Source organism: Narcine bancroftii, chromosome 1, assembly GCF_036971445.1.
Source record: "Narcine bancroftii isolate sNarBan1 chromosome 1, sNarBan1.hap1, whole genome shotgun sequence".
Lineage (NCBI taxonomy): Eukaryota > Metazoa > Chordata > Chondrichthyes > Torpediniformes > Narcinidae > Narcine > Narcine bancroftii.
The window spans coordinates 199232991-199246849 of NC_091469.1; the positions used below are offsets into that span (position 1 = coordinate 199232991).

The window sequence follows — 13859 nt, forward strand, 5'->3', positions numbered from 1 at the left end:
ATAATGTTTATGCCGGCTTCTGGAAGTGATGTCAGTGTGTCGCGGCATCACTTTCTGGCCAGCGGTGCGCCATCCAGAAGTGGGGAGTACCCCTGGGAAACACGTGGAGTCAACCATAGGCTTCTCCTCGGAAGTGAAGGGGGACCCGCAACATCTTGGGACGGCTGACTGGGGCGACGATTTGGCCCATCCAACCGCGCGGTGGTTCAGCCTGCTACACCACTCCCCCCCCCCTAAGAATTGCCATGGAGAGCTGTGTTGGGACAGTGACGGAGGCTCCAGTTTACCCACTTGCACCCTCAACCTCTGGAGGACATTTAAGACACTGGGTTGTGGGCCAAGGGGTTGGTGGGGGGTGGGGGGTTTGAAGTGAATGTCCCCGGGAATGGTAAGTGGGAAACCGTACACTATCTTGGTGGACGAGGCTGGTAGCTCTTCCTTCAGTGTTGTATGGATGCCTAAGAGCACCCATGGGAGCTCGTCCACCCAATTTTGGCCTTGTAGTTGAGTTTTCAGGGCTGCCTTAAAGTGATGGTGGAAATGCTCGACTGGGCTGTGTTTGCCTGAGGATGATAGGCTGTGGTGCCACAGTACTTGGTTAGGTGACCCCAGAGTGAGGAAATGAACTGTGCCCTTTGGTTTGAGGTGATGTGGGTCAGGACTCCAAAATGTGCGACCCAGGTGGATAAAAAGGCTCTGGCACACATTTCTGTGTCACACGTAGGTAGGGGTATGGCCTCTGGCCAATGGGTAAAACAGTCGATTGTTGTGAACAGATACTGCTTACCCTGGCTCATGGGAGTGGGTTGGCAATATCTGTGTACACATGCTCAAACCGGCACCATGCTGGTTTGAAAATCTGGAGCGGGGCCTTGGTGTGTCTGTGCACTTTGGAGCGTTGGCATTGCAAACAGATTTTAGCCCACAGGATCACGTTGTAGCAGAGGCTGTGCCATATGAACTTGTCAGACAACAGGCAGAGCATGGACCTTATGGAGGGGTGGGACAGGCCGTGTATTTGGTAGAACACCTGCCATCGCCACAGGTGAGTGGTTTGTGGTCTGTGTAGGCAGTGAACACCCTTCCTTCTAACATGTACCGGAAATGTCATACTGTCAGTTACAGGGCCAACAGCTTGTGGTCGAACACACTGTATTTGAGCTCTGGTGTCTGGAGATGTTTGCTGAAGGTAGCCAGGGGGCACCACACCTTGTTGACCTATTGCTCCAACAATGCGCCCATTGCTCTGTCCAACATGTCCATAGTAAGGGCCAGGGGGGAGGTAGAATCTGGGTGGCCCAGGAATGTGGCCTGCACTAGTGCTGCTTTCGTAGTCTGGAATGCTTCTGTGGTTTCCAGAATCCACTGGAGCATCTTGTTGCTGAACTTGATGAGGTCAAACAGGGACTGCATGAGGGTGGCTGTTTCCAGGAGGAAACGATGATAAAAGTTCACCATCCCCAGGAACTCCTGCAGGCCTTTGGTCGTGCTCAGCTTGAGAATATTCTGGATGGTCTCCTCCTTGTCTGGCAGTGGCGAGGCTCCCTCTGGAGTGATGCAATGTCCCAGGAAGTAAATTGTGTCCAGGCTGAACTGGCACTCGGTGAGTCCGAACTGCTGCAGCCTGTCGAAAAGGCGAGTCAGGTGCCTCCTGTGGGTGCTGGCGATGAGGATGTCATCCAGGTAGACAACGATGAAATCGAGGTGTCCGCTGACCACGTCCATCAGTTGCTGGAACATCTGGGCTACGTTCTTCAGCCTGAAGGGCATCCATAGGAACTCGAAAAGGCCGAATGGTGTGATGATGGCTGTTTTTGGGATGTCGCTGGGATGCACCAGGATCTGGTGTTATCCTTGATGAGGTCAATCTTGAAAAAGATCCAGCAGCCCAAGAGCCTCATGGCGAAGTCCTGGATGTGTAGGATAGGGTACCTGTCTGGGACTGTCAGCCACCTGTAGTTGCCACACGGGCGCTAACTGCTGGAGATCTTTTGTACCATGTGGAGTGGGGAGGCCCAGTGGCTGTTTGAATGGCGGACAATCCCCAGCTACTCCATGGCGGCGAACTCTGCCTTGGCTGGTTGGAGTTTATCTTGTGGGAGACGCTGGGCCTGTGCATATATTGGAGACCTGGTGGTCTTGATGAGGTGGCTTGGCATCGTGGAAATTGGGCGCTAGTAGGACCAGGTACTTGGTCAGTAGGCGGACGTACTCATCTCCGTCCAGGGCATGGATTTATAACGCCAGAAAAGGGTGCTGCCACAGGGTGAGGGGGAAACGACTGAAAAATGGTAGCATTCACCAACTGGCATCTCATCATGTCCATGAAAAGTTCACGTGTCTGGAGGAAGTCTGCTCCAAGTAGGGCCTGTTCCACGGCCGTGATTGTGCAGCTGTGTCTGCTGCATGAATTGTGTCCAGGCCAGCAAATCCACACCCACCACGTTGGTTGCAGCCAATGTGACTGTAGTGGTAGCAGCATCCTGCATTCTGTCACATTCAAGGTGGGTTCCAAAAATGTTGGAACCATTGGGGTCACCACTGTAGCATCTGCTACAGCAGCGCTACGGAATCGAGAGACATCCACATGGTGCGAGGGTGAACTAGTAACTGACTTTATTTTTTAAATTCCTCACGCTTCATGCAGGGAAACACCCACTTCCAGTGATTTGTGGCCAGCTTCCAGAAGTGACATCAGTGCATCGTGGCATCACTCCCTGCCCAGCGGTGGTGCACCACCTGGAAGCATGGAGCTCCCCTGGACCACATGTGGTGTCAATTGCGGGCTTCTCATTGGGAGTGAAGGGGAACCCGCGCCATCTTGAGTCAGCTGACTGAGCCAGCAATTTGGCCCGTCTAACCATGCAGTTGCTCGGCCCACTACAACACAACAATTATTGAAAGATCGCTACAGAATAACTGATCCATTATAAGACCCATCATGCTGATATCTAACTCTGTAAAGGCTTATGTGCAAAATTTCCATTTCAAAAGAAGATACTTTGGCAAAAATGATTAAATATCCCAAAGGAATTTGCATGAAGAAGAAGGAACTCTTGCGCAGGGTGTTGCAATAGCTGGGGAGCTGGGTGCTCTATGGTCCCAATCCCCAAGGTGATTCAGACATGTCCTTGGGACGCAAGGAGTCTCGCATGATCCTATGCTTACTGGAGTTTAGAACAAGAATTGAGACACTCATGATCCCAAGAAAGAAAGACAGGGTAGACACAGGAAGGATGAAGAATCAAACACCAATGGCCACAATGAAAGAGTAGATGGCAGCCAGTCAGGGCCAATAAGGAGGCATTTCTTCATCAGGGGGTTGAAAATGTCAAGAGTCATAGAAACAGGCTCTTTGGCCCTACTTTTAAACGCCAACTCAGCCAGTCCCACTTGCCTCCGTTAGGCCCAGATCACGCTGAACCTTTTCTATCCATGTACCTGTCCAAGTGTCTTTTGAATGTTGCAACTGTTGCTGCTTCTACCACTTTCTCTGGCAGCTCATTCCATACACCTCCACCATCTGTGTGAAGCAGGTGCTCCTCCCTTTCAAGTCTTGCCCCCTCTTACCTTAAATCTATGCCCTCTCACTTAAGATTCACCTGCTCTAGGCAAGAGGCTATGACTATTTCCCTTATCTATGCCCCTCATGATTTTATGAGCATCTACAAGGTCTCTACTTAACCCCCTATCCTCCCGGGAGAAAACTCCCAGTCTTGAGATTTCAAGCATATCATCCCAGCAACATTCTTGTGAATCTACTCTGCACCTTTTCCAGTTCATTTACATAAATGAGTGTCAAAATTGCACACAATACTTCACGTGTAGTCTCGTGAACCTCCTGTACGATTGTTCCTGTTGCATTTCTTCGCCCAAGTTCAAATTTGTTTTATTGTCACCTAATAATATATTAAAAATGTAATATACATGATATACTTCAGCTTTTGCCTGCCATAAGGCAAACAAAGAGTCGCCATGAGGATTACCTGGCGCCCCTAACAACAGGAGAAAGAGAAGCAAAAGAAAGCCGATTCAGAGGTACTGAGTGTCTGTGGTTTCGCCTCCAGCGCTCCCATGGCCTCTGCAGCCACACAGACTCCAGTTCAATCCATCAGCAGCCCGAGCTCCAAATCCGATCAGGAAGCCAATAGGAAGCCTTTCGGGAGCACTGCTTGCTCTCAGTCCCCTTTCAAACCCCATTTCTGATACCTGGTTCCTATGAGCCAGTCTGCAGCAGGCCACAGCCTGTGTGAGTCCTTCAGCCGCTGAGCCCCTCACTGGTCTGCTGCCAGGGTCATCGTTCTGTAGCGTTGTCTCCTATGCTCCGTTATTGCATTTATTCAAGGCTAGATTCTTTTTTTTAAAAAGAGAGAGAAAATCATGTCGTGGGATTGAGCAGGAAACTGACGCACAGGATCAGCCACGTTCGACCTGGATAGAGAAAGAAGGTCAAGGGACCACCTGGCCAACTCCAGCTTCATGTTCCCATGTTCTGAGCTTATATTACTAAGGCATCAAACATAACTAAGCCACTTTTCCAGTCATCCTCAGGACCCAATGACCTCTGCCATGGATGTAAGCAAGCCCCAAACCCCAAAGGGATGTCAGTGAAGGGAAGGCCAGATTGTCTTTCACTTCAACTGTGCAAACCTATCTTACAGGAAACACACATATAACTACCCCTAAGACACCACCTTTCATTCATCTGTGACTCAACTAGAAATCAATCCCACAGGACAGCAAGGCAATTTCTGGCTCCTGGCAACAAGATTTATGGGATGTTAGGTTGTATTAAAAAAGGCACAAGAGTACAGATCAAAGTGAGAACTCTTCCACAATATATAACCATGAGTCAAGTTCCAGCCAGTTAGTGAAAAGGATCAGTTTAGTTGAAAAAGAGAACGATTCAAAGCTTCAAAGTACTCTGAGACAGAAAGCACACAAAAATAGACTAACAAGAATGTTGTTTATTAGTGAGAAAATGTAGGTTGCAAACAAAATAATCTGCAGATGCTGGGGTTAAGTGCAGGACACAAAAGTGCTGGAGAAACTCTGCAGATCTTGCAGCATCCAAGGTTCCTTTTATTATCACACAAAAAGCATTAAAAGTGTAATTGTACACGATACCCTTCAACTTTTTACTGCCGTAAGAGGCAGGCAAAGTGCTACCATGAGCACTACCCAAACTGGAGAAAGAGAAGGAAAAGAGAGTCCCTTCAGAGTCACCTCCAGTGTTTCCCCGGCCTCTGCAACCTCACAGACTCCTGAACAAACTAGATGCAAACCTCCGATATGATCAGGAATCCTTCAGCGCCCGGTGCCCTTCAGTGGCCCTTCTTGCCCCTCAGCACATTCTCGAATGCCGGTTCCTGTGAGCCAGCCTGCAGCATCCCGCAGCCTGTGTGGGTCCTTCGACTTATTTAAAGTGAAGTGTAACCAATGTACTGGGCCTGAGCCCTTCTTTCTTTATCATGGAAGCTGCGTGACCTGCAGAGTTTCTCCAACACTTTTGTTTTCCACAGAAAGTGTGGGTCAAAGTGATTGGACTTTTCAAAGAACTTGATTCAGTGACATACATGGGCCTGAACATTCTCATTGTTTTAGTGTCTTACTGCGTTCCTCTGGTTACCTTCATTGTTTGAAAAATTTGGAACCTTTACTTATTTAGAAAAAATATGGGCAATTAAGTCAACTTTTAGTTTCTTTGATAAATGGCAACAGCCAATGACAATGGGGGAAACAGCTCTGACCCATTCCCACCCTAGTCACATCTCTGACCAACAGAGTGTACCAAACACATTGTAACAAATGCAAACTTAAAACAGAAATTCATAAGAATGTTCAGGACAGTGGGAGAGAGGAAAAAAAAAACAGACCTTTAAGATTAACAAGCTTTCAAAGTTCATCAAAAACTCGAAACGTCAGCCTAATTCCCTTCTTCACAGATGCTACCTGACTTGCTGAGTATTTCCAGCGTTTTCTGTTTTATTTTCAGATTTAAACCACTCGCACGTAATGGCGGTCTGGACATAAAGGATATAATCTGACAGTCATCTGGACGTGATATCCACATTTCAAACGCCACCTTCTTAAATCGTGCTGGATGTTGCATGATGTCAATGTGGAGGCTTATTGGTTTTTTTTAAGGCTAATTGTAAAAACCAGTGTGGGTTTATGGAGCAAAGGAATGAGTGTGAATGTAGAAGATGCAAATTAAATATTAGTTATTAATATACAGTATCAATGTGATTGGAATATTTCAGAGTTTAATTTTGGCTCCAATTGGGGGTAGAAATGTTTTTGTTTCATTTTTAATTTCAGTTCGGCAAAAACTTGATCTCTGACTATTCAAACAAACTTCATTTGCCTACCCTCTGTGTAACGTAAAACACTAGCGATAAGAACAATTCATGACTTTTATTTTTCCTTTACAAACATTATCTTTCATGTCATCAGCAACAATTTTAGTCTTTTTCCCATTCCTCCCACTTTCTGGATTTTCTCACCCCGCCACCCCAGTGAGATTGGTCAGTGATTAATATGAGCCTTCTCAAAACAAAATGAGTGAGGACAGCACAGCGAGGACAGCAGTTAGTGCAAAACTATTACATTGACAGTGTGCCGGGTTCCATTCCAGGGCTATCTGTAAGGTGTTTGTACATTCTCCCCATCTCTGTGTGGGTTCCTCCGGGTGCTCCAGTTCCTCCCACATTCCAAAGATGCATGGGGCTAGTGAGTTTATTTTGGTGGGGGGAGCTTGTGTGCTGCACCTCTAAATTAAAACATAGTTTAAATTCTGTTTGATTGTTGGTGGCACAGAGTGAAATCAAAATCCAAGTTGGGTCCCATTAGAAGGTATGAAGGCACTTTCCAGTTTTAATTAGTTATTGGGGTGGGGGGGGGGGGGAAATCAGACCCTATTCTAAAGTGGGAGTTCAAGGGAAATATTGGAGCAGGACCCTCCATCTGTTGGCTGTAAAATTAGACAAGTATTATTAAATGCAACTGCAGGAACAGATGGCATGGACATGCGGTCCAAGCAAGTGTTGAGGTTTATTCTTTCATACTGAGAGAAAAAAAAACTGACAGTGAAGCAGGAGTAAAGCCTCCATTGGAAATGCCAAGACCATATGCTACTCCCCCATTGCCATGGCAGGCAGAATTGGAAAATGAGACTCTGTCTTGGTTCGGTACTTAAAAGTGGTTCAAACAAAAGTCTTAGCCACAGTCTGACTAGAATTGCAAGTGAAGTGCAGCACTAGATTAATCATACACAGCTTGTAGACATCCTGTCAAAAGCTACACAAAGAGTTTAAGCGCATGGAGCAGCAAGGAATTTAGAAGCAGTCGTAACATAAAACTACGTGTTCAGTTTTCCACTCACACGATCCATCACTTCAGTCTGGTGGCTACGAGTTACACTCTGATTACTGCAAACATTTATCACCTCAATTTATTGTTTCCTCTGTCTCACATAGGGAGAGAAAGCAGTCAACGTTAAGCTGGCCACGCCTCTTACAAACATGACACTGGACTCCCGAAATACTCTACTGCGGGAGGAAATAATGTGCTTAAAGCTTCCTTGGACAACTGCAGCATCCCCACCAACTTCTGGGGATCGTTGGCCCATGTCTTCCCTAAAAGGAGGAGGAATATTGGGAACTGCATTCAGAACTACAAGAAAGCTAGTAGTAAGATTGACGATCAGTAGGAACGATTTACAAGGATGTTGCCGCGACTTGAGCAACTGAGTAGAAGGGAAAGATTAAACATGTTAGGAGTTTATTCCCTAGAGTGTCTGCTCCCATGTTTAATGGTCTAATGGAACTTTTTCAAAAGCGTTGCTGTTCACTCTGAGTACTTGTGCCATGTGCAACTCCCTACTCTTAATGTTGCAGTGCAACACGACGGCCGAAAGATCATGTTTGGCCTTGCAATGTCATTTCCACCTTTTTTTTTAAAGAAAAGGTATCTGATTCCCATTGCACTGGAGTCTTACCAAGGTCTTTCTCTCTGTGTCCATGAGATACAACGAGCCGCTGGGTGATGGTCATATCTATACTTGTCACATTAATGCGTCTATCAATGAATGCAGGGAGACGTTAAACACGGGTTAGGCCACTATTCCTTGGAGCATTTGTCAGATATACAAAATTATGAGGGGTAGAGATAGAGTCAATGGGAGATGGAATATTATGGTGAAGTTGTACAAGACATTGGCCTCACTAATTGTGTGCAGTTTTAGCACCTATCTCCAAGAAAGATATCAATAAGATTGAAAGAGTGCAGAGAATATGTACTCAGATACGTTTAGGGGGAACATTAAGGAGAAATTCTTTAGCATAGAGAATTTCATGAATTTCATTTCCATACTCTCATGTTGAGAGTATGGAATGAGCTGCCAGTTGAAGTGGTGATTGCAGGCTCAATTTTGACATTCAAAATAATTGGATAGGTACTTGGATGGGAGAGGTATGGAGGACTATGATCTGGGTGTAGGCATTGGGTCTAGGCAGAATCAGTTTGGCACAGACTAAATGGGCTAACGGGCCTGTTTCTATTCTGCAGCATTCTATGGTTCTAAACTTGAGGTCACAAATCAGGAGCACAGAAAAGCCCAGCATGACTGATGGAAAGGAGCACACCACTGCAAGCCAACTCCTTCCTGTCTTCACACTCAATGTCCAAGGAACAGAATACAAAAAGAAAAATCCCTTGGGAGATGAATAGGGTTGGTGCTGTGGCATTTCCCTAATGTGGCAATCTTGAGCAAGGTGGTATTATTCACAAGGTCATCCTTTTAAGACAGCAATGAGGAGATATTTTGTCTCTGAGGGTCTTTAGAATGATTGAACCAGAGAGCAGGAGGAGGGTGATCCATTACACAACTTCAAGGATGAGCTAGAGTTTTTGGACTTTGGGGCACTTGACTGGCAAAAAAAAAATGCCTTTGCACTGTTTTTAAAGATAGTATTCCCTCTACTCTGCAATCAGGTTTTGTACTTTTCTTTTTGACCCTGTGCTATTTTGTTTACTGTGGCACTATGTTTGTAGCGCTTGTCATTATTACACTACCTGTTGCACGATTTGACTTGCTTGGACGTTGCACAAAACAAAGCTTTTTCCTGCACCTCGGTACAGGTGACCATCAACAATTTGAAGAAAAACTGCCTAAATCTCAGCTTTGGAATATTCCACTCCCCAAACCATTCCTCAAAGACCTGAGTGCTCAGTTCCTGCCACAGTGAAGCATAGCCTGACTCTTAAGCTCCTCATGAGCCTGCTGCCCTGGGTGGAAGAGGCAGTGATTCTAAGCGAATGTCAGGGAAAGATAGGTAGTGCATATTGAAGATGGAATGCATTCCTTCCGTGCAGGAGCTTCACTGCTACACCGCCTGACTCAAAACTGGCCCCATGCTAATCTTGAATTAGCGTTCACGATTCAAGGAAGTTTATTGAAGGAATCATCTGTACATCTAAGATTACATGCATTAGAGAAATTCCTCTCAATATAGCAGACAGCCAAAATAAACCCAGAGACATTGAATACATTTGAATACATAGTAAATTGAAATAGTATTTCAACTGTATCAGATTCCACAAAAGTCTAATTTTAAAATCAGACTTTAGGTTCCTGTATGTTAAAATGCCCTTCAGCAGAGAAAGATTATTTGTACTGATTATATCAACATGCAGCCTTGTGAGGCTTCTTTGGAAATGCAACATTTGTAATCAAATTAGTTTGGAATAGAATACAGAGAAAGTATTGGCAATGCAGTACAAAGACTGCCTATGGTGTTTTCAGGACATCACCTCGCTAATCTTTTTATTGAGTATAGCTTACGCTACCATGAAGTAGAAATTCTGAGTGGCCCACAGGAAAAAGAATCTTAGGGTTGTATGTTATGCCATGTGTGCACTCTGACAATAAATTTGAACTTTGAATTAATCTGCTCTATCTTTAAAAAAGAAATTTAACGCTTCCTTCTACGGTGAAAAGTCAGTTCCTCCAACCATGCCGTATTACAAGCTGGTACACTTTCAAACTTTTACCCACCAGAGGATAATGTGACAGAATATATAGATATGTTTTTGAGAGATAAATTGGGAATGGTTTGTTAGAGTAGGTTACATACAAGCACTTTAAAACAGACCTTATTTAAAATACTGGAGTTCTGCCCCATGCTAGACATATCGGGGCCTCATAGCTTTTGCAAGAGCTTTGAAGAGTGCTGAAGAGACTTCACTAATGGATTGTTGTTTACAAAAGGCAACAGATGAAACAGCAGGCTGGAGCCGCCAATTGTCTAGAAGAGAACTTGCTGTTCTCTGAGGGTCATGTGGTTTTGCAAGCAGAGAGAGTCAAGCAGGCTTTTCTCTCTGAGAGAGAGAGAGAGAGAGAGAGAGAAACAGACATCACTTGTTACAGTGTTACAGTCAGCAAAAGTAGCTGGAACTGGAACAGGACAGGCTGGCAAGAAGCCCCATTTTGGAAGATGGCTTGGTCGAAGCTCTTTTGGTTCATGCAAGAGGAGAGGATTGGCTGTCTAATGTTTCACTTGGAATAAGAGAAACAAAAAGGAACTCTGTGATGACCTGAAAGAAAAGAGGTTATCATCTGGAGAATCCTGAAGGGGCAAGTTTCGTCAGCAAGACACTGAAGTGGCTGATGGAAGTACATCAGTTGTGGATGTCCTGGAATAACAAATCTCTCTCTGAAACCCGACAAGAACCTTCCTGAGTGGTAACCATTTACCTTTCAAGCACCAAAGTCTGGTAAACTTTATAAATGTTCAATTCTGTGCACAGTATAAGAATTGCCCACAACCAGTGAACTTGGAGGAATGAGAAGTGAGATTGGACTGTGAATCAAATAACTTTTCTGAACTTACACACACATTACATATATGTGCGCTTAGAATTAGAAGGGGGTTAAGTTGGGTTATTTAAGTCAATAGTGATAAGTTAAAGTTTGATTCTGTTTTCATGTTTAAAGATAATTAAAAGCAACTTTTGTTTAAGTAACCATTTGTCATGGTGAATATCCATTGCTGCCTTGTCTTGGGGTCCCCTGGGCTCGTAACAATGTTGGCACAATTTTTTTGTGTGGACAGTTAAAATTCCCAAATCCCTCCCTTCTCATCAGTGGGAAAAGTTCTGCTGATAGCAGTGAGAAAGATGACCATAGCAAGCCCTGTGGAAGAAGGAGATGCCCATAGACCCCTGTGTATAACTGCAGGTGTGTGCAGTCCTGAAGTTGCTCTCTGATCTTACCATTGAACCATAAGCAGCAAGAACCACACCCTTATTGTCTCTCCACATTCTGACCCATTGCACTCTGCAGGATGAATAGCTTCAGCTTGTCTGCTCTTCTTCAGTTTGAAGGAAACAACATTGGCGGTGACAGCAGCAAAACCGCGAGGTGAGGCACGATTGAAAATTTGCAACAAGAAACTCGTGCGGTCATTTTGCTTAAAAGAAATGGACTAGTGGATTACTGTCTTGTGACATACAAATGTATGTCAAATTTTCAATGAATGGCTGAGACTTCTTCCTGTTTCAATATTTCAGTGCCCAAAGATCGAAACATTTACAGCTACATGCAAAATAAACAGGGTTATAAATCTGATGATTTGTTTCAGGTTTCTGATACAGCACTGCAGATCATCATTATTACCAACTTGACCTTTATAGTGAAATTCAAAACAGTTTATTGTCTTGTATGGGCACGATTTCCTGATCTGAAATGAATTTAGCTTTCATGATTCAAAGGGTCCAAGAGGTTAAAACTAGTTTTTAAAATGATCTGGCTTACAGCTGTTGGGAATAGCTATGTGGAACCTTCCTGGGGATCAACATTTCTCACACAGTAAAAATTATTTTCTGTCTAAAATCGGAGAGACTGGGCCATGCGTTAACATCCCACATCAGTAAACAAGAGAGCAAAATAAAAATGAAAGCTCAACTTGGACAATGAGGAGGATTATGAGACATACATAATGGTTAACGTAACATTCCGATTTCACTCTGACAAAGTGATCCTTCAAACCACAAATCTCAATTCTAAACCTTCAAGTACAGGAAGGAGAGGAAACATATTTTGCTAGCATTTACGGTCACCTGTATCCCTATGCCCAGTTACCAATAGTGGCAACATAAAGAACCACATGGGTTGCGCATTAATCAAACAAAGCCACAATCAGGCATCAACACAAAATTAAACCTCAAGGCAACTTCAAGCACAAGTACCAATCAACCGTAGCTGGCAGAGGGAGAAGGAAAGTGAAATCACCGCAGCTGGGATCATCAAACCTATGAATGTTGAGCATGACTTTTCCAATGATGGACTTCAAAAATACCACAACATTTTTTCAGCCTCTCCGTTGACATCTGGAGCTGTTTCACACAGAATCAAGCCAGCATCTGACTCACCCAAGTAAGGGATGCAGGGAACCATCCTCAAGCTGCTGATGAACTCACGCATTCTCTTGTAGTTGTCTTCTTTTGTCACTAAATAATCCAGCTTCTCAAAGGTCGTTTTGTCCTTCCGACTGACCAACTGCAAAGACAAGACACCAGCTTAATTGACAGGGTCTTCCTGAATTAACCAGAAGTGCAGCATTACAACAGCTCATAATGTTGCCAATGCTCTCACCCTGCCTGATCCTGGACAACAAGCAGACTTATTAAATTTAGACATACATCACAGTGACAGGCCCTTCCAGTCCAAGAGTCTGTGCCATCCAAATATGCCATTTAAACAAACAACCTCCACGTTTTTGAAAGGTGGAAGGAAACCGGAGCAGCCGGAGAAAACCCAAGCAGACATGGGGAGAGCAAACAAACTCCTCACAGACAGCACCAGATTCGAACCCTCATCGGTGGAGCTGTAACAGTGTTGGGCTAACGCTATGGTAACCATGCTGCCCTTATTAAAAGCAAAATAAAAAATGCTGGAGGAAGCAGGACAACAATTTCCACTGCCAGAGGACATCTGTTTAAGGGGAAGAAAGTTTAGAAGACATGCAAGAGGCAAGTGTTTTTTTTTACACACAGAGTGGTGGGTATCTGGAATTCATAGGGGTGGTGGTGGAGGCTGATTCAACAGGGACATTTAAAAGGCTTTTAGATAGGCACATGGGTGTAAGAAAGAAAAGAGGGTTATGGGTGTACAATCAGGAAGGATTAGATTGACTTGGAGGAGGTTTATATAGGTCACATGACATTGTGGGCAAGGGCTTTCACTGTGCTGTAATTTTCTATATTCCATGTTCAAACTCAGTGGGTCAGGCAGGTGGAGAGGGTTGGGGAGGGGAAAGAGAAGGAGGAATGGGGCCAGACAGATCTGGGGTAACAAAAGGAGGGGGAAGAAAACAAGGGGAAGGGGTTATCAGAAAATAGTGGTCAATGCCATCTGGTTGGAGACTGCCAAGATTTTGTCCTTCTAATTTACGTGTGGCCTCAACTTGGCAGTGAAATAGGTTGACATATCGGCATTGGAATGGGAAATGGAATTATAATGGCTTAAGCAGAAGACGCAAAACATGCAAAAGAGGTTTAACCTGGAGGGGCATTCAGTGCTACTGGTTCTGGAAAACTGCCACAAGGTGCAGGGAGACACAACATCCAAAGTCAGTCATTCTAATGTGAGCTTTGCTGTAAAGTGTAAGGAAGTGTGGGAAGACAAATTCACGGTGGGGCATTGCATCTCTCGCTGAGAAGCAGGACCTCCAGGGTGATAATCTCAGGATTACTGCCTGTGCCACGTGCTAGTAAGGGGAAAGATTGCGAGATCAGGCAGATAAATGAGAAACTGGTGCAAGGGGGCAGGGCTTCAGATTCTTGGATCACAGGGATCT

General features: G+C 44.7%; 1 protein-coding gene across 4 annotated transcripts in view; it reads right to left on the reverse strand.

Moving 5' to 3' along the window:
• The window catches only part of LOC138737239 (ras-specific guanine nucleotide-releasing factor RalGPS1-like), a 647381-nt gene that overhangs the window by 379206 nt on the left and 254316 nt on the right, over nucleotides 1–13859 (reverse strand). For all 4 annotated transcript variants that reach the window (XM_069887990.1, XM_069887972.1, XM_069887982.1 and 1 more), the window contains one exon: nucleotides 12433–12559. In XM_069887990.1, the coding sequence (XP_069744091.1) occupies nucleotides 12433–12559 (127 nt within the window). The remainder of the gene's footprint in view (nucleotides 1–12432; nucleotides 12560–13859) is intronic.